Source organism: Pantherophis guttatus, chromosome 1, assembly GCF_059756535.1.
Source record: "Pantherophis guttatus breed Tessera chromosome 1, ASM5975653v1, whole genome shotgun sequence".
Classification (NCBI taxonomy): domain Eukaryota; kingdom Metazoa; phylum Chordata; class Lepidosauria; order Squamata; family Colubridae; genus Pantherophis; species Pantherophis guttatus.
In genome coordinates this window covers 339,737,180-339,763,127 of record NC_142063.1, presented here as the reverse complement: position 1 = coordinate 339,763,127, position 25,948 = coordinate 339,737,180, and the positions used below count along the sequence as shown (strand labels likewise).

Genomic DNA, 25,948 nt, shown 5'->3' with positions numbered 1-25,948 from the left:
GTTTTCTTGTTTTCCTCCCCCAAAATTAAGGTGTGTCTTATACTCCGGTGCGTCTTATACACCGAAAAATATGGTAATTGTTCTCATTGTCAGGAAATTTCTCCTTAGTTCTAGGTTGCTTCTCTCCTTGATTAGTTTCCATCCATTGCTTCTTCTCCTACCCTCAGGTGCTTTGGAGCAGCGGTCACCAACTGGTGGTCCGTGGACCACTGGTGGTCCGCGAGAAAATTTTGGCGGTCCGCAGAAAAATTATTTGCATTTTTTATATTGCACTAAATCAGGGGTCCTCAAACTGCAGTCCCTGGGCCAGATACATGCAATGAATGGTTGTGTTGCTGAAGAGAGTTTCCCCCTTTGGGGTCTTTGTGTGGGTCAGAGCAGGGCAGAAATTCCGACTTGGGGTCTGCTTCAGCCTCCTGGTTTTGGGCAAAGGCTAGAAGGAAGTGCCACTAGTGGGGAAAAGGGCCTTGTTCCAGTGGGACTGCATCATGGCCTGGAACTGGCTGACCATCTCAGCCCGCTGAGCCTCCAGGCGCCAGTACCTGGCCTTGTACTCCTGCAGGTCTTCCCTCTGCTTGGAAAGCCTATGCTCCTAGTCCTCAGTGAGGTGCTTCTGCTGAACCTCCTTCTTGGTCAGATCCAATTTCAACTGAGCCAGCTGTTTTGCCAACTCTTTTTCGTAGTGACTGCTTAGCTCCAACCACTGCTTCCTGTTGGGGCCCTAAGAAGCCTGGGGAGGCAAGGAGGGGAGGGGCAAGTAGAGGCTGGGGTGGCGCCCTTCCACGTGAGTGACATCGAGTTGGCCATGCCCACCCAGTCACAGGACCACCTAGCAACACCCACCCAACTGGTCATTAAGCAGATCATATTAGCGGTCCACAGAATTTAAAATTATGAATTTAGTGGTCCAAAAGGTTAGTGACCCCTGATTTGGAGAATAGCTTGATGCTCCCCTCTTCTTTGTGGCAGCCCTTTATATATTGGAACACTATCCTTCTTTTCACTAGACTGGACATACCCAACTCCTGCAACCGTTCTTTATATATTCTTCATAAATCAATTATCTCTCTCCTTCCTGGTTTGCTCTATCAGTTGTTTGGGATGATTTGGGTCTCCAGGAATTGGCTTGAAGACCTGGTGGGTAGAAGGTCTCCTTGCCAAACCCAGACAGCTGACTTTTAAGTTGGGAGAGGTGGTGGATGAGCAGAGTGCCACTTCTGACCAATAGCTAAATCTGTAGGTCTGTCAAAATATATCTGGTTACTGCAGCGCTGGTGGCATTGAGTTTTATATTTCTCTCCATAGGTGGAAGAAGGATACAGTAACTAAGCTGGAAATAGGTGCCCTAAAATACCATCTAGCATATTAAAAAGCAGAGACATCGCCCTGCCAATAAAAGAGCGTATAGTCAAGGCTATGGTTTTCCCAGTTGCAATGGATGGCTGTGAAAGTTGGACCTTAAGAAAGGCTGAGTGCCAAAGAATTGTGGCCTTTGAACTCTGGTGCTGGAGAAGACTCCTGCGAGTCCCTTGGACTGCAAGGCGATCCAGCCGGTCAGTCCTAGAGGAGATCAACCCTGACTGCTCTTTAGAAGGCCAGATCCTGAAGAGGAAACTCTAATACTTTGGCCACCTAATGAGAAGGAAGGACTCCCTGGAGAAGAGCCTAATGCTGGGAAAGATTGAGGGTAAAAGAAGAACAGGACGACAGAGAATGAGGTGGTTGGATGGAGTCACTGAAGCAGTAGGCGTGAGCTTAAATGGTCTCCAGAGGATGGTAGAGGACAGGAAGGCCTGGAGGAAGGTTGTCCATAGGGTCGCGATGGGTCGGACATGACTTCGCAGCTAACAACAACAAAATACCATCTAACACAATGTTTCTCAACCTGGGAGGACTTCAACTCCCAGAATTCTGGGAGTTGACATCCATTTATCTTAAAGTTGCCGAGGTTGAGACACTGTGATCCAACCTATTCCTTGCATCAGTGAAAAGACGGAAGGATGACTGAACACATGTAAAATGCCTTGTGTGAGCAGATTTGAAGGTCAAGGATCAGGCCAAATTATCTTGGAGTTTTCAGCAACAGGGATCCAAATCTGTCAGTCAGGATTTGGCTCTGAGTTGTTTTGTTTTGTTTTGTAAAACCGGATTGTCTTTACCTAAGACTACTCAAAGCTGAGTTTTGTATCCCATCGCATGAAGAATCATATGAGAATCTTTTTCACATGCATTATTAAAAAACATCAGCAGTCATTGCTGAATAGGAACTGGTATCTTTTAGGAGCTGGTTAATACAACACATAAGCCATAATATGTTGGCTTGGGTCTTAGCTTATTGTGTAAAATTTGGAAACACGGCTTGTGGTGTTGTTAGTAGGTTGTATAAAGCCACAATCAACAGATTATGCAATAAACAATGGATAACCAAACCATGGTTTAGTGCAAAGTGTGAACCAATTCATTACTTGTGTTTAGACAATACATTTCAATAAAGACATGGTAGATACATTAAGGCAAATACAGGTAGTCTTACAACTGTTTGTTTAGTGACTGTTCGGAGTTACAACGGCACTGAAAAAAGTGACTTATGACCGTTTTTCACATCTATGACCATTGTAGCATTCCCATGGGTCACACGATCAAAATTTGGACTTCTGGCCACTGGTTCATATTTATGTTGGTTGCAGCATCCCGAAAGGCATGTCATCATTTTTGGCAAACTTTTGACAAGCGAAGTTAATGGGGAAGCCAGATTCACTTAACAACTGTGGCAAGAAAGGTCGTAAAATGGGGCAAAACTCACTTAACAAATGTCTCGCTTAGCAACATAAATTTTGCGTTGAATTGTGGTCGTAAATCGAGGATGTTAAGCTGGGGTTAGTTTGCAACCTTCCCAGCCAGCTTGGGACAAGCGAAGCCAATGGGGAAAGCCCAATTTGCTTAATACACAATTCACTTGTGATTTATGTACTGTGTTTCCCCAAAAATAAGCCCTCCCTGAAAATATTTAACCACATGCGTAGCCGGTTCTTGCTATTTCCTCTGGTTAGGGTTAGGGAGACAGAGCTGGAAATCAGGTAAGATGGCAAGAGGAGCCCCGTCTTGCTCTACGCGCCCCAAAATAATAAGACCTCCCTGAAAATAAGGGCAAGCGCTTATTTCAGGGTTCAAAAAAATATAAGACAGGGTCTTATTTTCGGGGAAACACGGTAACAACTGTGGCAAAATAGGTTGTAAAATCAGCCATGATTCACTTAACAACTGGCTTGCTTGGCAACAGAAACTCTGGTTCCAAATGTGGTCATAAGTTGACGACCAGCTGTATCAACTCGCCTAGCTTACGCTAGGCACGCCCCCCAAATGGATTAAAATTCTATTCAGCGTGCAGCCATTTAATGCTTTCTTTCCAAACATCCAAATTCTGCTTCCGGTCCCCTTTTTTTGAAATCAGCCAGCCCAAAACTTCAATAAAAGGCCGATGGGCTGAATTTATGACATGCCGATAAATCAATGTTTGTCTTTGCCAAAAGATTTCGTTTCCTTTCATTCTTTTGATCTGCCAATCCAAAACGTTGCAACGTAAATCCTGACCTTACAAAAAAAAGGGAAGGGAGACATGGTAGCGGAGGTTGTGATTCTATGTACAGATGGAAGGGAGGCATTGCACTTAATTTCTTAATACATCCATTTGATAGACAACATTAACTTTTCTTTAATATAAATCTCTGCGGATAGGTATGGGGACGGGGGAAGGGAGAGCCGGAATACCGAGCTCCTCATATATACAGTTCAGTTGGTTCAGTTCAACAGCACGGATGGTTCCTCCTTCGCAACCTGATGTGTATCAGCCCCAAGTCCTCTCTCTGGTCCTCTCCAGTAGAAGCATGTCACTTTATATAAATACGATTGATCTCCAGCTTTCGGTTCTCTTCCAAGCTTCTCGTTCAGGATCCGTTTTGTTCTGGTGTGTTGGTAAAGAAACGAAATATCCTCCAGAAGGAAAATATTTTGGCATCCTGGAAGCAATAAGTCTTGGAAAACATTACGGGAAATGCTTCGGCTCTGGCAGACACCGTTCCGGATCCCTTGAGGAAAGACACACAGCAGCGGCTGTCTTTGGAAACTTCTAATCTGCTTTCCAGGCTGAGCAGGATCTCTTTGGGATCAAGCTAAGCAAGCTACTCGGGCTTTTGCTGCAGCCGCCGCAAGATCTCATCGTGGCCAGGCAGGATGTTGTGGAAAAATAATTTCCAGTTGCTAAAGGCACAGGGAATGGGATGGAGTATCACCAGGCTTGTAACGGACACTGGGGGGGAAAAAAAGGAAAAAGAAAGTTAACAGAGGTTAAAATGTGAGGAAGTGACTTAGATCAGGAGAGAATCTGTTAAGGTATTGAGATTTAAGAGCTGAACACCTGTAAAGCTGATGCAATGTAAGGCTGATGCAATGAAGATGAATCAGCATTGGTATTGCCGGTTGTAGACTACGAAGGGGTCCACAAAAGATTTACCACTTTAAGTGGTGTTTATTTAAGGCAGCCAGGAGAGGGCGTATTCCCTCTAGTTGTGTCTGGTATTCATTGCTGAGTTCTCTGTGTAGAGTTAAGAAGAAGATTGATTGCTTGTCAGCAGTGGTGGGTTGCCCCCGGTTCAGACCGGTTCACAAGAACCGGTAGTAAAACCAGCAGGAGGCTCCGCCCACCGCCCCAGATGTCATCATAGGCGATCTGCGCATGTGCAGAAGTGATCCCGTTGCAAACCGGTAGTAAAGGTAAGTAGAACCCACCCCTGCTTGTCAGGTATTTGCATATATTTCTCTATATGTCTTGTATATAAAGCATTATTAAATATCTAAGGCTCTGTGTGCTGTGTTTTGCTCCTGGGTTGTCTCCTAATAGTAGTCATGCTGCAAACGCTCTGACAGAATCTAATCAAACGAATCAAGGAGAGAAGCAACCTGGAATTAAGGAGAAACTTCTTAACAGTGGGGACAATTAACCAGTGGAACAGCTTGCCACCAGAAGTTGTGGGAGCTCCAATACTGGAGGTTTTTAAGAAGAGATTGAACAACCATTTGTCTGAAATGGTATAGGTAGGGTCTCCTGCTTGAACAGGGGGCTGGACTAGAAGACCTCCAAGGTCCCTTCCAGCTTTATTCTGATTGATTGATTTGAGGATGGACAGACTAAGGCCTTTGGGAGTGCCTGTAACTCATCAATCATTCTCTGAATTGACCCGTTTCCTATCCTTCTGAGGCAGGAAACACAACGCTGAAATATAAGATCGAACATAATACAGGTCGTCCTCAACTTATGACCACAATTAAGTTCCGTTGTTAAGCAAGAATTTTATCCCGTTTTATGACTTTTTCTGCCACGGCTGTTAAGCAAACCACTGCATTTGTTAAGTGAATCATGTAGTTGTTAAGTGAATCTGGCTCCCTCACCCCCACCCCATTGACTTTGCTTATCGGAAGCTGGCTGGGAAGGTTACGACCATAACTGGGACCAACATCTACATGCTTAAGCAAGACGGTTGGTAAACGATTTTTGTCCCGTTTTACGATCTTCCTTGCTAACAGTGGTTAAGTGAATTCCGCGATTATTAAGTTGGTAACACGGATTGTTAAGTGAATCTGGCTTCCCCGTTGACTTTGCTTGTCAGAAGTTCGCAAAAAGGGATCACATGACCCCAGAACGCTGCGGCCATCATAAATACAAGCCAGTCCCAAAACTTCTGAGTTTTGATCACATGACGGAGGGGGACGGAGGCTGCAATGTGTGAAAAACAGCCATGTCATTTTTTCCAGCGCTTTGGTAACTTCCAACCGTCACTAAATGAACGGATGTAAGTCGAGGACTATGTGTAATACAATAATTGGCTTCTTTTTCCCTCTTCATCTTTCGGTTCCATCTTGCCCTGTTGTTGTTGTTATGTTTTTTTAGCTTGTAAATCCTGTGTGCTGAGATTTAGCTCGGAGCTGACAGGAAACCTATCTGGGGAGCATCAAAGCAGAAATGCCCAAATGTTGACCGCCATCAAGATGATGGCCGGCAACTTTTTTTTTTTTTCTTTTAAAGCTAGGAAGCTGAATTTTCTTTCCTGCTTCTCAGGATCACCAGCCAAGGCCCAACAAGTCACATCTTGCTAAGGTTTTGATGAAGGAAATGCTTCCTGAATGCAGGCAGGCTTGTTTGAACAAGCCAGCATCAAAGTTAACGGGCGGGCCGGAGAGAATCATCTATCAAGGGCAAAGTTAGGGTTGAGTGCATGCTAGATGAGTCAGCAAGGCCTTTCTAAGGAAATGGTCTCCTCCTGGAGCCTGGATGCGCGTGACTGCCTGACTGATGGAGATAGGCGGGTTAGAGGTTCCTACTGCTCCATCCTTTGGGTGAAAATATTGGATATTGCATTTACGGTAAGCCACGCTGAATCTACATTTTTTTGCACCTATGAGTCAGTGTTGACTCCCGGCAACTGCTTGGAGAGTCCCTGTGATTTGCTTGGCAAAATAATTCAGAAGCGGTTTGCCATTGCTTGCTTCCTAGGGCTGAGGCCAGAGGTGGGTTTCAGCAGGTTTTGACCAGTTCTGGAGAACCAGGAGCGGAAATTTTGAGTAGTTTGAAGAACCGGTAAATACCACCTCTGACTGGCCCTGCCCAAAGGTGGGTTTCAGCAGGTTCTGACCAGTTCTGGGGAACTGGTAGCGGAAATTTTGAGTAGTTCGGAGAACCGGCAGTAAAATTTCTGACTGGCCCCACCCCCATCTATTCTCTACCTCCCAAATCCCAGCTGATTGGGAGGGAATGGGGATTTTGCAGTAACCTTCCCCTGCCATGTCCACCAAGCCACGCCCACCAAGCCACGCCCAGAGAGCCGGTAGTAAAAAAGTTTGAAACCCACCACTGGCCCCACCCCCATCTATTCTCTGCTCCCGAGTCCCAGCTGATCGGGAGGGAATGGGGATTTTGCAGTAACCTTCCCCTGACATGCCCACCAAGCCATGCCACGCCCACCAAGCCACACCCACAAAACCAGTAGTAAAAAATTTTGAAACCCACCACTGGCTGAGACAGTTGGCCTGGCTCAAAGTCACCTATCTGGCTTGGTGCCTAAAGCAGGACTAGAACTCAGAGTCTTTCAGAGTCTAGACCAGGGGTGTCAAACTCAAGGCCTGGGGGCCAGATCCATCCTGTGGGTGTTTAGATCTGGGCCGCCACCGCTGGAAACAGCGATGGACCGGCCCGCAGTGCCTCTGACAGCGAAAATGGAGCTCGTGAGGGCCACGGGCAGCCCTCCCGGGCTCCATTTTCACTGGCAAAGTTTTGCAGGAGGCCGTCACAGCCGAAAATGGAGCTCGGGAGTCTGTTTTCACTGGCAGAGTGCTTGGGCCACCACAGGTGCCCCTGATACGAATGACGTGAAGCTGGCCACGCCCCATGACCACACCCCTGAGGTCAAACACAACCCTGATGCGGCCCTCAATGAAATCGAGTTTGACACCTCTGGTCCAGACTGATGCCTAAAACCATTACTCCAAATGAAGTTTTTTTTAAAAAAATCTCTCTCTTCATATCCACATCCATATTCTGTGCGGTCCTTGTTGCTCTCTGAGCTTGGTGGTTTTCTTGCAGATGTTTCATTGCCAAACTAGGTAACACCATCAGTGCTAAATGACCCCCAAAGTTCAACCCTGAACTACAAATATTCTCTTCTATCCATATCAACCTGCCAAATTACTACCAACCTGCCTTCCATTGAGGACCTGTATACTGCATGAGTCAAAAACAGGGCTGTGAAAATATTTACAGACCCCTCGCATCCTGGACATAAATTGTTTCAACTCCTACCCTCAAAACGACACTATAGAGCACTGCACACCAGAACAACTAGACACAAGGACAGTTTTTTCCCGAATGCTGCCATCACTCTGCTAAACAAGTAATTCCCTCAACACTGTCAAACTATTCACTAAGTCTGCACTACTATTAATCTTCTCATCGTTCCCACCACCTATCTCTTTCCACTTGTGACTGTATGACTGTAATTTTGTTGCTTGTATCCTTATGATTTATATTGATATTGTTTCCTGATTGCTTATGTGTACCCTATGACTATCATTAAGTGTTGTACCTTGTGATTCTTGACAAATATATCTTTTCCTTTTACGTACACTGAGAACATATGTACCAAAGATAAATTCCTTGCGTGTCCAATCATGCTTGGCCAATAAAGAATTCTATTCTATTCTATCAATATCCCCAAAAAACCCCAGTGGGAATAATGAGCCTTGGGAATATGTTTTGGCTTTTGAACATACAGAATGTGTTCAATTTTTCTTCTCAAGTCACATTTCTACTCGCCCAACCACTGGAGGAGACAGGATGCCCGGATAACCAAATTAGCCAGGATAGAGAAAAATCCATGTTTTTGAAAAAATTCTCAGCGGCGTTGGCCACAGTACTGAAACTGAACCTCTACTCATGTTCATTTGTTTTTAAATGTGTGTGTTGCTTCCTTCAGCAAGAAAGAAACACTGGAAGTTTTAAAGAAGACATTGGACAACTATTTGTCTGAAATGGTATAGGGTTTTCTGCCTGAGCAGAGGGTTGGACTAGAAGACCTCCAAGGTCCCTTCCAACTCTGTTATTCTATAACCCAATCAAGACTGGCAGGGCATGGCTTTATCTATATCTATATCTATATCTATATCTATATCTATATCTATATCTATATCTATATCTATATCTATATCTATATCTATATCTATCTATCTATCTATCTATCTATCTATCTATCTATCTATCTATCTATCTATCTATCTATCTATCTATCTATTACAAACTATTCTAACTCCAAGCTCCCTTCCAACTCTGTTATTCTATTCTATTCTATTTATGCCCTCAAGTCATGTAATCATCTTTTGCGACCTTCCGACAAGCAAAGTCAATCCGAAAGCCGGATTCACTTTACAGCGAAGTTATTCACTTAACAACCGCAGCGATTCGTTTAACAACAGTGGCAAGGTACGTCGTAAAACTCACTTAACAACAGAAATGTGGGTCTCCATTGTGGTCGTACATTGAGGATTACCTGCATCAGAATTCAAAAATGCATTCGAAACTTTGCCATTATTATGATTTTTGGCACAAGTCTCTCCAAATGGGAACCCCCCCCCCCCCACATGCCAGCTTATCTGTTGAGAAGTTCAAGGTTTTCTCTTCGAACTATCTAACAATCGATAGAGGCCACATATTTCCCACAGTCTGCAAAGCTGCCTTTGAAAAATGAAAGAAAGGAAGAAAAGAGGCTTTTTTGTCTGCTCTGGAGCAATTTTTCATCACAAAAAGAAAATAAAAAATGAGCAGACAGGTTTACACAAAAGGACTCTCGGTTTTATTTTTCATCGGGACGCTAAAGTGCTATAATATCAAGAAGTGTAAAAACCAGGATGCCTTCATGCAGTGGTTGTTGTTGTTGTTTTTTTTACTTTGTGTAAAGTTAGCTAATTTCGTCTTCTAACCAATTGCTGAGAAAAAAATATAACCGTTTAGGATCAATCCAGGGGTGAAATCCAGCAGGTTCTGGAGAACTGGTAGCGGAAATTTTGAGCAGTTCGGAAAACCGGCAAATGCCACCACTGGCTGGCCCCAAAGTGGGGTGGAAATGGAGATTTTGCAATATCCTTCCCTCAGGAGCGGGGTGGGAATGGAGATTTTGCAGTATCCTTCCCCAGCCACGCCCGCCAAGCCACGCCAAGCCACAGAACTGGTAGTAAAAAATATTTGGATTTCACCACTGGATCAATCTCTCTGAAAGATCCACTTTTTTGGGATCCTTTCATTATATTAGATTTATATCCCACTTTTATTTTGTACCGTGAAGACAGCATACATAATAATGTTAGCTCCTGTTTTCTCTACAACAGAAACCCCAGTGGTGGGGTTTCACATTTTGTTACTACCGGTTTGCTGCACTTGCACCCAGTTCACGCATGGGCCTGCCTTCCCCGCATACCTACCTGCCCACCCGCAATTTCCGCTACTGGTTCGCCCGAACCAGTCCAAACCGGCTGAATACCACCTCTGAGTAACCCTGTGAGGTGAGTTGGGCTGAGAGAGAGAGAGCAACTTCTCCAAATTCAGCTTTCGGGCCTAAAGTGGAACTAGAACTCACTGTCTCCTGGTTTCTAATCCAGCACCCTCACCATGGCGTCAAACTGGGTTTTTCTGGTTCTTCTCTCTTTTAGCTAAAAACAAGTTGTGTCTAGTATGACGTTCTGTGTAATTTGCTCTCCCTTATGCAGAATTTGAGACTCTAGAAAGAGTGCAGAGGAGAACAACTAAGATGATGAGGGGGCTGGAGGCTAAAACATATGAAGAACGGTTGCTGGAATTAGGTGCGTCTAGTTTGGTGAAAAAAAGAACTAAGGGTGACATGGTAGCAGTCTTCCAATATCTCAGGGGCTGCCACAAAGAATAATCTATTCTCCAAAGCAGCTGAGGGCAGGACAAGAAGCAACGGGTGGAAACTAATCAAGGAGAGAACCAACCTGGAACTAAGGAGAAATTTCCTGACAGAACAATTAACCACTGGAACAACTTGCCTCCAGAAGTTGTGGATACTCCAACACTAGAAGTTTTGGAGAAGAGGTTGGATAACCATTTGTCTGAAATCGTATAGGGTCGTCTTGGCGAACCTGTGGCACACCTGCCAGAAGTGGCATGCAGAGCCATTTTTCTGGGCACGCGAGCCATCGCCAAGCTCACCTGAGCGCGCCCCAGCTGGTATTCAGGCATCCGGTGTGCATGCGTGCAATTCAGGAGACCCGGCTGGTCTTTGGAGCTCTCCTGTGCATGCACGCATGTTGGTGCATGCATGCAAGATGACTGGTGCGCAGTGCACAAATGCGCAGACAGCATTTGTGCGCATGCATTGCGCACACAAAAGCTGTGTGCGTGTGCATATGGTACGGTTGCACACGCAGCACATGGGGAGGAGCCGCACATCATCACGGATGGTATGCGAGCGCACGCAGCGTGTGAAGCGCGTTCTTGTTCGGCACTCAGTAAGTAAAAGGTTCGCCACCCCTGGTATAGGGTCTCCTGCTTGAGCAGGGGGTTGGACTAGAAGACCTCCAAAGTCCCTTGCAACTTTGTTATTTTGTTATTCATCCCCTGACATCCACTGAGTGCCTTAGCTCTTGAATTCCACCATACAAGTATTCCTCAACATACGGCCATAATGGGGCCTGCCCATTATGGTCCTGTTGTGGCCTGTACGCGGCCTGTGCAGCTAGTAGCTGATTCAGACAGCGAGGAGGCTGATGTGGTGCTGCGCCAGCAGCCTGTGCAGCTGGCACTTGAGTCGGACAATGAGGAGGCTGGAGAAGATGTGGTGCCAGAGGCGGGGATTCAGCCAGGGCCTTCAGAACCTCCAGAAGCTCCCTTAAGTGAGGGAGGAGCCTCTTCTTGATGCACGGGCGAGCAGAGCTGCCAAAAGGCAGGAGTGGCTCCTCAGGAGGAGGTCTCCTCGAGAGTAAGGCTTGGGGCTAATTGGCCACTCCCTTAGCCTATTTCAGGAGGAACGCCGACTGAAGCAATTTGCAGGGAACAACTTCGTTCACATACCTTTGTGTCTTGCCTTGCTTATCTTATCAGCTTCCTGCAAATTGCTTCTGGGCATTCTGCCAACCATAGTAAGCTTTCAGTTATTATTCTTTGAATTCTTGGCGGCTGTTAATGCAATTAATTAACAGCCGTTGTTGTAAAAGACTGGTTTATTTAGTAAACTAAGGTTTGAACGGACTTTGTGTGTGCTGCATTCTTTGGGGTCCGTAGCTGGGGCAGAACAGGTCCTATGTCGTCATGGTCATAAACTGAGACAGCCATTTGATCAACTCAAATTCCTCCTACAACCGGTCCTTGCACTTAACGACTGTTGCAGCATCCTCATGGTTATGCCATCAAAATTAGAGTGGTTGACAATTTTTCTTGTATTATATAATAACTGCCTCACTTAGCAACTGAAATTCTGATTCCAGTTGTGGTCGTAAGTCAAGTACCGCCCGTATTAATTTTCCCCAATAACATTACATCTGTTTACCTGTTTATTGGAAGACATGTTGGTTAGTGAACTGAGGCTGCTGGTATCCGTGACCACCATCGCTGAAGGGAACCGTGATGTGTGAGAATACTGAGGAGGTTCTTGCTTGTGCGCGTACACTGTGGAAAAAAGGCCAACAGTCATTCTTTTGTGTTTGTGTGTGTGTGTGTGTGAAAAAGAATGATAGAGACAAAGTCAGAGGGATGAAAAGAATGACAATGATTTTAAACTACAGCCATAAATTGCTCTCCCACCAAATATTTTATTCCAAACAGAACCAAATTGCTATCCCTTCAAGCAACTGTTGAAAGCCTCAACATATGTAATTAGAATAAAACAGGGGTGAAATCTAAAATTTGTTACTACTGTTCTGTGGGCGTGGCTTGGTGGAGGGGGTAATGTGACTGAGTGGGCGTGGCCAATTTTTTTTACTTTTAAAACCATTTTTTACATGTAAAACCATGTAAAAACCATGTAAAAATGCTTTCAAAAGGCTCTAACGATCCCAGCCGTTTAAAAGAAAAAAAAGGCTCTGATGATCGCGCGGCTCAGCTGGGCATGGGGGGCGGGGGCAGGGATTTTTGCTACCGGTTCTCCGAACTGCCCGCCGCCATCGCTACCTACTCGCCCGAGCCGGTCCAAACCGGGAGCATTTTACCCCGGAATAAAACATAAATGGGACTGTGAACGTTGATTTCCTAATCCAAGATTCTCCAAACTTGGCAACTTTAAAACTTATGGACTTCAACTTCCAGAATTCCTCAGCCAGAATTCTGGGAGTTGAAGTCCACAAAGTCGTAAAGTTGCCAAATTTGGAGACCCCCTGCTCTAATCCATTAAATGCTGGATATCCTACATAAGAATTTTTCCTTCCTTTTCAGCTAGAGATTTCTACCTGGGCAGGGAGCGGACTATGTCCCTTGCAGTTCTAGAACTCTGTAATTTTAAGTCCAACCTCAGAGGCCTTCATGCTAATAAAAGTGCTAAACGGGAGTCAGGCTCAGATCAGGAATAAAACATATGAAGCATTAAGGCTAAAACATATGAAGAACAGTTGCAGGAATTTGATATCTCTAGTTTAATGAAAAGAAGGACTAGGGGAGACATGATGGCAGTTTTCCAATATCTCAGGGGCTACCACAAAGAAGAGAGAGATAACCTATTTTCCAAAGCACCTGAAGGCAGGACAAGAAGCAACGGATGGAAACTAATCAAGGAGAGGAGCAACCTGGAACTAAGGAGAAATTTCCTGACCGTTAGAACAATTAACCAGTGGAACGATTTGCCTCCAGAAATTGTAAACGCTCCAACACTGGAAGTTTTTAAGAAGAGATTAGATAACCATTTGTCTGAAATGGTGTAGGGTTTCCTGCCTAAGCAGGGGGTTGGACTAGAAGACCTCCAAGGTCCCTTCCAACTCATATTATTCTGAGATTCTGAAGACATCACATACTCTCCAACAATCCAGATTGGTGTCCTTGATATTGCCACACTCCTTTGTAACTGACCTCTGATGTTGGTTAGGCTTAGAAACAGTGATTGGTCTGAAACAGTTTTTTTTGTAAACTTGTAAACTTGAAAACTGCTACTTCCTGCCATATTTATCTCCCCATATTCTTGTCCCACTACTAGGATTTAATTTATGCTGTTTAAGTTTACCTACATGACTCCCTAAGACATCACAGATAACATCATGGATAACTAAAAGTTCTCAATAATATTTTGCCAATGGCAAAATTCTTTGCTTTTCTTGATAAAGAAAAAAATTATGAGGAACTAAACATTGCAGAATGCTGGTTCCAATAATGGTAGAATGCTCTTTGCTTACAGTCTTTTTCTTACGAATATATCTGTTTGAAAAAACAAACTCAACACTACCTGTATATGAGGAAAAGGACTATTGATAGAATAACAGAGTTGGAAGGGACCTAAGAGGTCTTCTAGTCCAACCCCTCCCTGCTCAGGCAGGAGACCTTATACTAGTGATGGCGAACCTTTTCGGCACAGAGTGCCCAAACTGGAATGTGCATGCATGTGTGCGCGCTGGAGCACTGGAAACCAGTGGTGAAATGTAAAATTTGTTACTACCGGTTCTGTGGGCATGGCTTGGTGGGGGGTAATGTGACTGGGTGGGTGTGGCCAACTTTTTTCTTTTTTTTGTACTTTTAAAAACATTTTTTCTGCAACCTCTTCGGCCAAAGAAGTTGTTTAAAAAAGGCTTTTAAAAGGCTCTGACGATCCCAGCTGAGTTGCCTAATCGTCAGAGGCTTTTGTTTTCTTTTGAAAGCATTTGTTTTTTGCTTTTAAAAGAAAAAAAAAAGCCTCTGATTGTCGTGCAGCTTAGCTGGGATCGTCAGAGCCTTTTAAAAGCATTGTTTTTACAACCTCTTCAGCCGAAGAGGTTGTAGAAAAAAATGCTTTTAAAAGTAAAAAAAAAAAAAAAAAAGCCTCTGATGATAGCGCGGCTCAGCTGGGCATAATGGGGGGGGGGGCAGGGATTTTTGCTACCGGTTCTCCAAACCACCCACCGCCATCGCTACTGGATTGGGCGATCCGGTCCGAACTGGGAGCATTTCACCCCTGCCGGAAACCGAAAGACCAGCTGGCTGCCGCACGCATGCCTGTTTTTTGGCCATTTTTGGCCATTTTTGGGGCCATTTTTCCGGCCGTTTCTTGGGCCTTTTTCCAGCACTCCAGCACCTGCGAAGATCAGCTGGCCAGTGTGCATATGTGCACTGGAAACCAAAAGAGTAGCTGGCGACGGCACGCGTGCCCACGGGCTCAGTGTGCCACCTCTGGCACGCATGCCATAGGTTTGCCATCACGGCCTTAAACCATTTCAGACAAATAGTCGTCAAATCTCTTCTTAAAAATCTCCAGTGTTGGAGCACCCATGACTTCAGGAGGCAAGCACATTCAGGTACATGAGGATCACCTGTGCATGAAAAAAATAGATGAGGTTTGGGTTGCACAGTTGTGGCTACCTTCCTGATTGAGACAGCTTCTCCTAGCTTCCGCCTTTCTATTTTAGCTGACACCCCAAAAGAATCTTACTGTGTGAATTCTGCAGCTGTGTCACCGCTGCCATGAACGGCTGTTGAGCCATTGGATTGGTCGACTGCTGCATGATTGACTGCTGGTGTGGGCTGTGCAGCTGTTGGGAGAACTGGACCGGTTGTAGGGCTACGCTGTTGATAACGGGGACGCTCTGGGCCTGAGAACTGTTTAGGCCTAAAAGACAGAGAGGCAATCAGTAAGGTGAGTAAGGAGGACACAAATAAATTGAAGGACAAAAACATCATAAATAAAAGAAACATTTAATTCATTGCAACAATGAGTCTAATGCACGTGTGTGTGCCGTGTCGTGTTTCCGGAAGGAGTAAACAAAGCCATTTGTGCGTGGCGCACTCTCTCAAAACAATTCTCCTGCGTCTCATAATCGCGTCTTGCCGCGCTGTACCAAGCCTTGACGAATCGTCATGTCAAATACAAATACGTCACATCACACGCAACAGATCGGATCAGCATCAATCGAATACGGAGACTTACAGATTACCGTATTTTTTGGAGTATAAGACGCACTTTTTTCCCCCTTAAAAGGGGGTGAAAATTTAGGTGCGTTTTATACACCAAATGTAGCCCTGCCCACCCACTGGCCCCCCTCTTTGGCCTCTGCCTCACAGCAGTTACCTCCTTGCAAGCAAACAACAAGAAAAAACAGCTCCTTTCAGCTTCAGCACAGCCTAATTAGCACAAGTTGATTGGATTGGCCTCCCGACTCTCAGCTGATTTGCTCTCAGCTGTTTTGCATGGGCCTCTGCTGCTTGCTGCAAAGAGGTAAATTGCTGGAGCAGATTTTTGTTTCCTTGTGCTAATCAAGCTATGCTGAAAACGAAACTGAAAGTAAAGCAGGCTGTTTGCTGTTTGCTGCAACGAGGCAAAATTGCTCAAAGGTAGAGGCAGATTTCTTTTTCTTCTTTTCCTCACTAAAAAAGGTAGGTGTGTCTTATACTCTGAAAAATACGGTAGTCTTCAAATATTGAAAAGGAGGACATGTAGGAGGGCACTTTTCAAGAGAGGACAGAACTTACAAAAGAAGGACTGTCCTCCCTAAAGGACGATTGGTCACCTTACAATCAGAGGCATTTGATTACAAAGCTCCAAAGTCTTCAGATTTCCCCTGTAACACCCACAGCCTCTCTACAATTTCCAAGATGAAATTTCTCAACTTGAATAGTCTGGAACCTGATTTTCCAGGGCATTTATTTTTTTAATTGGAGTGTGATTGTCTTTTTGTTTCTATCAGTTAAAGATAAGTTAAAACAATTTAAAAACCAAATTAAATAATATTGGCCCACGACAATTAAAATCCCAATGAATTTAAAACCAGTTAAAATTTCAATTTAAAATTTAAAAAAGGGGAGAAAAATTAGGCCAGGCCGGCTTGCTGGAATAAGAGGGTCTTAAGAGCACAGCGGAAGGTGCGCAGATCTGGGATCCTCCGTATCTCTGGGGGGAGCTCGTTCCAGATAGTGGATGCCCCCACAGAGAAGGCCCTACCCCTGGGGGCCGCCAGTCGACATTGCTTGGCTGACGGCACCCGGAGGAGCCTCTCTCTATGAGAGCATACCGGCCGGTGGGAGGCTATTTGTGGATGTAGGCGGTCCCGTAAATGAAGGCCATGGAAAAGATATTCAAATTTATTTATTTATTTATTATTTATTTATTTATTAATCAAATTTCTATACCGCCCTACTCCCGAAGGACTCAGGGCGGTGAACAGCCAAGATAAAATGTTTGGTTGCTTCTGGTTAAAGATAATTAAAAGACAATCTCGCACGCATTGTTTTTGAATAAATCCTTCCATTCCCCACCATTCAGTCTGAACCGAAGAAGCTTCTTGGATGAGAAGCGAAACATCTTCAAGGGGAAAAAAATAAGAAAGCCCAACAGCGTTTTGAAAAGCACCTTTAGTACTACTTTTTAAATTACTATTATTGGAATGACATGATTGAAGCTCTGCCCTTTTTTGCAAAAAAAAAGGGGGGGGATAGGGCTTTGATCCCCGAGATGTAGGCCACCATTTTGATTTTTTTGACTTCTCCTCTTGCAGAGATCCTCAACCCTCAAGTTGTTTTGGGATGAGGCACAAAAAGTATTGTCTCCCTCCCTCCCTCCCTTCTCTTCTTTCCTCCTTCCTTCCTTCCTTCCTTCCTTCCTTCCTTCCTTCCTTCCTTCCTTCCTTCCTTCCTTCCTTTTTCTTCTTTCCTTCTTCCTTCCCTCTTTCTTTCTTTCTTTCTTTCTTTTTTCTCCTTCCTTCCTTTTCTCTCTCTCTTCCTTTCTTCCTCCCTCCCTCCCTCCCTCCCTCTCTCCCCTCCCCTCTTTGGATCTCATCACTGATTCATTTTTTTAATCTCAATTTCCCTCTTTTCTCACAGTACACCAAAATCAATATTTCTCTCTTAATATTTACTGAGCAACTGGAGACTGACACCAATGGAAACCAATGCCAGCGACAATTGCAGGAAGAAAAAAGGAAGAGATAGTAAATATTCTGCAAAGTTTCTCAGACAGGATCCTGCCCTTTTGGACTCTGTAAAGCTCCTTGCTTCCTGATGGTGCTTTACAAGGAAAGAGATAATCATGAATAATTCTAAGAACAAGAAGACGTTTGTCTAACTCATAAAGCACTTACTTTGTGTGATAGCCATGACTCCTGATAAAGGTGTCATAATGAGGTTTTGGGATTGTTGTGGGGTGTGATGGGAAAAGCTGTGGATATTGGTGAGGGTACTGACTGGGGGGAGCCCACCGCCAGAAACTGTAATCTGTCAAGAGAAGAAAGAACAAACAAGTCAGAATTCAAGAATGGACCATCAACAGTGCAATATTATCAACCCACAGTAACAAAGTGCCAAAGCAGAGCCTATAATGGAGATTTCGCTGATTTCCTGGCTGCGACAAATGAAGTAAAAAGTTATATTTGCAACTTAGATATATCTTCGTAATCTTCCTGTTAAGATTTCAGTTTTTATATTCTGTGTTTTCTCTTTTACCCGTGTTCCTTTTTACTGAAATATGATGTGAATGTGCCATACAGTAAATAAATAAATAAAAAACAATATTATCCATCTTGTGCCACTCTCATTAATGCAGAGTAGCAAGATCCAAACTTATTTTAATCAGTAAGTGTTTGTTTGATTTATTCATCCAAAATATTTGGAGCGTGCCCATGGTCCTCAGATCATACAGACAACTGTGGAGTGTCATATTTGCCCTATTTACAGGTAGTCCTCGACTTACAACGGTTCATTTAGTGACTGTTCACAGTTACAGCACTGAAAAAAGTGACTTGTGGCTATTTTTCATGTTTACGACCATTGCAGCATCCTCATGGTCACGTGATCAAAATCCAGATGCCTGGCAACCGATTCATATTTATGATGAGTTAATGGGAGAAGCCAAATTCATTTAGCAACCATGAGATTCCCTTAACGACCATGGTGATTCGTTTAATGACCACAGCAATAAAAAGGTCCTAAAATTGGGTACGCCTTAATTAAGAACTGTTTTGCTTGGTGGCTGAAGTTCTGGTCCCAATTGTAAGTCAAAGGTTACCTGTAGATCAGGGGCTCCAGACTTGGCAACTTTGTGGACTTCAGCTTCCAGAATTCCCCAGTCTGCATGGTTGTAAGTCAAAGGCTACCTGTAGATCACGGACTCCAAAATTGGCAACCTTGAGACTTGTGGACTTCAACTCCCAGAATTCCCCAGGCAGCAATGATGGCTGAGGAATTCTGGGAGTTGAAGTCCACAAGTCTTATATTCGGAGATCCCTACTGTAGATGAGAAAGTTGGACCATAAGAAAGGCTGAGCCCCAAAGAATTGAGGCCTTTTGAACTCTAGTGCTGGAGAAGACTCCTGTGAGTCCCCTTGGACTGGAAGGCGATCAAACCGGTCAGTGCTAGAAGAGATCAACCCTGACTGCTCTTTAGAAGGCCAGATCCTGAAGATGAAACTCAAATACTTTGGCCACCGAATGAGAAGGAAGGGCTCACTGGAGAAGAGCCTAATCCTGGGAAAGATTGAGGGCCAAAGAAGAAGGGGACGACAGAGAACGAGGTGGCTGGATGGAGTCACTGAAGCAGTCGGCGTGAGCTTAAATGGACTCCAGAGGATGGTGGAGGACAGGAAGGCCTGGAGAAACGTTGTCCATGGGGTTGCGATGGGTCGGACACAACTTCGGACTAACAACAACAACTGTAGATGAAGGAGGCCTTCCAAACACAGCTTGCATTTTGCTGAAACCCACCATAGCCTCCTCCAACCCCTGAGATACTTTGCTAACCCTGATTCGAAATTCCTTTAACTTCACAACTCCTACAAAGGTTTCACTTGAGAAAGAAAAAAAAAAAAAGACTGTCTTGAAAATATGCCTCACATTTCATTTCAAGGGGGTGGCAGGAATCTGTCTGGAGGCCCAATTGACCCTGGCTTCAAGAGTCAACAAATGACTTTCTGGATGGAAGACCAGGCTGTCTCAGTCAAGAACTATGCATCCCCAACCAGGGAGAGAGAGAGAGAGAGAGAGAAAGGAAGGCCATAAAAACCATCTAGTGTGACTTGAATCAGTCAAGCTAGGCCAAGAAAAATAACCCCACCAGATGAATTGCTCAAATATTCTAAATCTGCTGCCATCGAGGCCTGGCAGAGCCCAAACAACGAGGAGAAAACAGATACATAATTATAGGGAGTCCTGGACTTACAACCATTGGTTTAGTGACCGTTCGAAGTTACAACGGCACTGAAAAAAAGTGACTTATGACCAGTTTTCACACTTGGGAGTCCGTTGCAGCATCCCCATGGTCACGTGATCAAGTGGTAACTGACATGTGTTTAAAATAGTTGCGTTGTCCCTGGGTCATGTGATATCCATTTGCGACCTTCCCAGCCAGCTTCACAGCAAGGAAAGTCAATGTGTATTTAATTATTCATGTATTAACCGCAGCTAGAATTGTATTTGCACAACATTGGAAAAGTGGAGAGATTCCCACTGAAGAGAAGGTGATAAGGAAAATATTAGAACGTGCAGAAATGAACAGATTAACATTAGCAATTAAGGAGAAAGAGCAAACGGAATTTTATATGATATGGGAAGTATTTTATCAATGGTTGGAGAATAAAAAAGGAGTTTGGAAATGAAGAAGGCTAGAGAGTAAGTAGAAAATATATTACCCGTGTTTCCCTGAAAATAAGACCCTGTCTTAGATTTTTTTTTGAACCCCGAAATAAGCTCTTGGCCTTATTTTCAGGGAAGGTCTTATTATTTTGGGGCACATAGAGCAAGATGGGGCTCCTCTTGCCATCTCACCTGATTTCCAGCTCTGCATTTAAATATTTTTGGGGAGGGCTTATTTTCAGGGGGAGGCTTATTTTAGCGCACGTACTCAAAAGCCCGTTTGGGCTTATTATCAGGGGATGTCTTATTTTTGGGGAAACAGGGTAAGATAGAGATATAAATAAGATGAAAATTGTTAGTATATGTATGATGAGAATAATGGTGTTTAAAGTTAATATGTATCATCACTAGAAGATATTAAGAAGAAAATGGAGAGTTTTTGCAATATTTAAATGTTTAACATATTATAATACTAAAGCTTAGACTAGAGAAAGATGTGGCAAATGGGGAATGATGTTGCACAAGATGCTTGTACCCAGACGACACACTGCGTAAGGAAAGATGGAATGTTTATCTTTGTAATTGAAAAATAAAAAACTTTTTTATTAAAAAAAAAAAAAACCAAGGAAAGTCAATGGGAGAAGCCAGATTCGCTTAACGCCACATGATTCACTTAACAAACGCAGTGATTCGTTTATCAACCATGGCAAAAAACGGTTGTAAAAGGGGGCACGACTCACTTAACTGCCTTGCTTAGCAATGGAAAGTTTGGGCTTGGTTGTGGTGGCAAGTCAAGGACTACCTGTAGTACAAAGGTAGCTAAAAGAAAAAAAAAAAGAGAGATAGACTTCAGACGAAATGATAGATGAACAATTGTATTTTGCCAAGTGTGTTCCCGGGAAAGGTTTTTAGGCATCAGAGCACTGACTGTTTTCATTGTTGATTCTAGCAGTCTGGCACTGTGGCATCTTCTTATTTTGAAAGTACATATTTTGCTCACACAGAGGACATCGGTCAAGGATGGGTCTCCGTTCAACTTGCCAACTGGCGGATGGGAAGATCAACAGTGGTGGGAAAACTGTTTTCTGGAGAGGCTGATGAGGCTTGGTGTCTAGTATTTGGTAACTCTATATGAGTGGTCTTTATGTCAACAGAAGTCCCTTCCGGTCCTCTAAAGCTATGTGTTTCTCAACTTTCACGACTTAAAGGCCTGTGGACTTCAACTCCCAGAATTTCCCCAGCCAGCTATGTTGAAGTTAATAGATCAGTGATGGCTAACCTTTTTGCCATCGCATGCCAGGAAGGAGGTGGGGGTGGAGGTGCTCACACCCATAATTCTATATGCCCCGCCCTGCGCATGCGTGCGTGATCCCCCTCCCCCCCACTCCTGGCACACGATGGCCTGGTAGGCCCGTTTTTCTTTCTCACCTGGCTCCAGGTCCTCTCTATGCATCTGGGGAGGGCGAAAACAGCCTTCCCACCCCCTTGGAGGCCATCCAGAACCAGGAAACAGCTTGTTTCGCTACTTCTGGTGGGCCCAGAAGGCCTGAAAATCAGCTGGCCGGAGCTGAGCTGGCGTGCCAGGCGACATGGCTCCACGTGCCACCTGTGGCACGCGTGCCATAGGTTCGCCATCGCAGTCATAGATCTTCAAGAAATACAGCTGTACAGGTAGTCCTCAACTTACGACCACAGTTGAGCCCAGAATTTATGTTGCTAAAGTGAGAAAACTGCTAAGTGAGTTTTGCCCCATTTTACGACTTTTCTTGCCACATTTGTTAAGTGAATCTCCGCAGTTGTTAAATTAGTAACGTGGTTGTTAAGCGAATCTGGCTTTCCCCATTGACTTGGCATGTCAGAAGGTTGAAAAAAGATGATCACATGACCCCGGGTCATGTGCAACCGTCATAAATATGAACCAGTTGCCAAGCGTCCGAATTTTGATCACGTGACTGTGGGGAATGCTGCAACGGTCATCAGTGTGAAAAATGGTCATAAGTCACTTTTTTCAGTGAGGTTGTATCTTTGAACAGAGATTAAACAAATGGTTGTAAGTCATGGGCTACTTATACCTGGTAATCCTATATTCACATCAACCTCAAAGAAACTTCTAAGCAAGACTGAGGAGAATAGTTGAATAACCAGAGGACTAACAATATGATCTCCACAATTTACAAAGGGAGCTGGTTGCTTCATTAGGCCCACTGTGATACAGCTGTCCTCAATTCCTAGGAACCAAGTTCCTGATCTGTGGTCAGACATTCATATTTCACACTGTAAACTGCCCATAAAATATAAAGAGAATAAAAATGTTCCTCAGCACAGGACATTGTTCCTTCTAATCTTCCCTCAAGGAAGGAGACATTCCTCAGTTTAGCTAAGCCAGGCATGCATACATAATAAAATTTTAAATATAAATATTTGCAAAAAGCCACCATTAGGCTCCAGCTCATCTTGGAAAAACAATTAGGACAGAAAAAAAAAATTAATGCGGCAAGGGAGAGGAAATCACCTGACTGGGAAAGAATTTAAACCCTGTGATAAAAGACTTCAGATCCATTATGGCATTCACTGGAATAAAGGCCCCCAAGACATGCTAGGAATTAAACCCCGGAATAATTCATAGGCCAAATTCCAGTGCAAATTCTGATCTATTTACATTTTTTTTTAACCTGCTGTTGTATTAGGAATATATTTTAAACGATAATTTACGTTTTGCTACAATGGTGGGATTCAAATAATTTAACAACCGGCTCTCTGCCCTAATGACCGGCTGGGTGGGCGTGGCCATAGTGGTTGTGTCCAGGGGGTGCGACAGGCAGCACTTCCTCCTGCACCAATGGTGGGTTCCCCCTAGTTTGGCCCGGTTCACAAGAGCCGGTAGCGGCGACGATATGACGTCACCGAACCGGTTCTCTGTCTTTGGGAGCTGGGCCCTCCCGCCTGCCCCAGCGTTATGCAGACATTATATGTCTGCTTTTTTTGCCCAGCTGAGAGGTGCGGCAGAGCGGATTGCCGCACCTCAGCTGGGCAGATTCGCAACACGCTTGCACGAAACGCAAGTTTGGTGTTCTGCGAGTGAACTGAGCATGTGTGCAGCGATTGTGCACGAAGCACACGACCGAAGAGGTGATTGCGCACGAAGCATGCACACGAAGAGAACTGGTAGTAAAGCTGGTTAGAACCCACCCCTGTCCTGCACCCCCCTCGGAGCAAAAATGGGCCGTGGGGGAGGCACACTGCACCCCTTCGGGGCCCATTTTAAGCCTAGTAGGTCTCCCTGCAGCCCCCTGGAGCAAAAACTGAAAGGGGCGGGGTGGGGCGAGCCAGCAATTTAACAACCGGATTGGCTGAAGTGGTGCGAACCGGTTGAATCTCACCACTGTTTTGCTATCCCGATAGTACCACTATTTTGCTTAGAAGAAAGTCCAATTAATTTTACTTCTGACATGAGTGTGGACAGGACGACGGTGTAAAGTTAAGCAATGTGCACATTCGTAGCTGGTTTTGGGATCATAAATAAAAAGTGCCCATGCCATTTTCCTCCAATTAAATCAGGGGATGGATATTGTTGGAAAGATCCTTGCATTTCACATACAAACAGGAAAAAGCAGAAACATCTGTTCACATTGGGGTCATGAAGAGGGAGAAATTGAGAAGTAAACTCTGGGATCCTTCTGAGCTTGATTTTTGTTTCTTTTTTAATCCTTTAATTTTATTATTAAGGCAACAACAAGGATATAAACAAATCAAAATATATACCCTCTTCTCCTGAAAATAGGAGGCGAGAGAAAGGGAGAAAGTTTGCCTGAAAAAGTGGGAAAAGAAGAAAACAACCAATAGAAGAGAATATTTTTACCTCAGGGTTGAACTGTAGGGTCTTTGGTGTTCTCTGAGCTTGGTGGTTTTCTTGCAGACATTTGATTATCAAGCTAGGTAACATCATCAGTGCTGAAGATGTTAGCTAGTTTAGTAATGAAACATCTACAAGAAAACTACCAAGCTCAGAAGGATCAAGGACCCCACAGAAGAAAACAATTTATATTTTCATCTGCCCAATAATTAAATAGTAACTAAATAATAACTAAAAAGACAAAGATAATTTTTTTCTTGTTTCATTTCCTGTTTATGCAGTTCTTCAGGACAACCCTAATTAATTTGTCGTTGTAAATTAGGTACCAAGCTGGGATGTCTCATAGCCAACAAAGTCTGTGAAACCAATTTTTCTATTATGGTATAATATTATATGGCTTGAACTGAAGAATCCACCCCAATATTGCAGCAAAGGCTAAATTATCAATGGCACTATCCTGACAAAAGCATTTTTATCACTGTATCCTTCACTCCATTTGATGTCCATATTTGTAGAAGTAAAGGGGGGGGCGGGGGAATTAAAATAGAATAGAATAACAGAGTTGGAAGGGACCTTGGAGGTCTTCTAGTCCAACCCCCTGCTTAGGCAGGAAACCCTACACCACTTCAGGCAAATGGTTATCCAACCTCTTCTTAAAACCTTCCAGTGTTGGAGCATTCACAACTTCTGGAGGCAAGTTGTTCCACGGGTTAATTGTTGAAGCTTGCTAAATAAAATTATAAAATTTGAAGAGTTAAGTGGAATCTGGGATGACTTAATCCAGTTTTTGGTGGCCTGGTTTTTTTTTTTTTTTTTAATCATGCGGAATGTCATCAGCAGCGAAGAGTAAACACTGATCCACCCCATTGTGCCCATTTGAGAGGCATTCGATCAATACCCTGAGAACAGTTTTTATTGGCATGTTTCAATGCCTAAGCAGGGAATGGGAAGGTCAGAAGGCTATTTTCCCTGAAAGCACTCAGGCCTTTACCCTCCTCATGCCTACAAGCCTTTCATTGTTTAATGCAGGTCTTGGGTGGGGGGGAAGGAGAGTTTTAACATATAGGGGGGGGGAAAAAAAGAAAGTTCTGTTTGTTTTTTGCCTCCTAAAGTAACTTATCTTATCAGCACCTGAGGTACAATAGCCCAGGTGTGCTCACCATTTTACCGTCCGGGGACAGGAGGCTGTGGCTGTGACCTGGGTCCAAACTGGCCGGAGATACTGGCTGGAGAATGGACTGGCTGGTGGTGACCATCGAATTGTTACCATGATGGCTGATGGAAGTTGAAGACGTGACTTCGTTGCCACCTGGATGACTGTAGCGGATCCCTGCGAGAATGCAATCACAGAGAAGAAATCATAGCAATTTTAAAGCTAAATTAGGAAAAAAGGTTAGAAGGTCGTTTGTTTTTATTTGCTATTTATTTATATCCCGGTTTTATTTCTTTTATAAGTAACCCAAGGCAGCGAACACAGGTATCACACCATTCACGCATCGATATGTATAAATAATATAAAATAAAAAAACTTGGATTGAAAAAAAAAAAGGCAGCGGACACAATACTTTCTCCTCATACGTGCCCCACAACAACTCAGTGAGTTGGATTGGGTTGAGAGAGGGGCACTAACCCCAAGTCACCCAGCCAGCTTTCACACCTAACAAGGAAACTAGAACTCACCATCTTCTGGTGATTGGCTCAAAATCAACCAGCCCACTTTCATGCCTAAAACAGGACTAGAACTCACTGTCTCCTGGTGATTGGCTCAAAATCAACCAGCTGATTTTCATACCTAAAGCAGGACTAGAACT

The 25,948-nt window shown here is 44.1% G+C and overlaps 1 protein-coding gene across 2 annotated transcripts in view; it reads right to left on the bottom strand.

Moving 5' to 3' along the window:
* Positions 1–2,435: 2,435 nt before the first annotated feature.
* The window catches only part of HNF1B (HNF1 homeobox B), a 106,585-nt gene continuing 83,072 nt past the window's right edge, over positions 2,436–25,948 (bottom strand). For both annotated transcript variants that reach the window (XM_060693213.2, XM_060693214.2), the window contains exons 5-9: positions 25,298–25,467; positions 17,800–17,932; positions 15,159–15,335; positions 12,105–12,223; positions 2,436–4,306 (exon numbers count right to left, since the gene is read on the bottom strand). In XM_060693213.2, the coding sequence (XP_060549196.1) occupies positions 4,286–4,306; positions 12,105–12,223; positions 15,159–15,335; positions 17,800–17,932; positions 25,298–25,467 (620 nt within the window). In that variant the 3' untranslated portion in view covers positions 2,436–4,285. The remainder of the gene's footprint in view (positions 4,307–12,104; positions 12,224–15,158; positions 15,336–17,799; positions 17,933–25,297; positions 25,468–25,948) is intronic.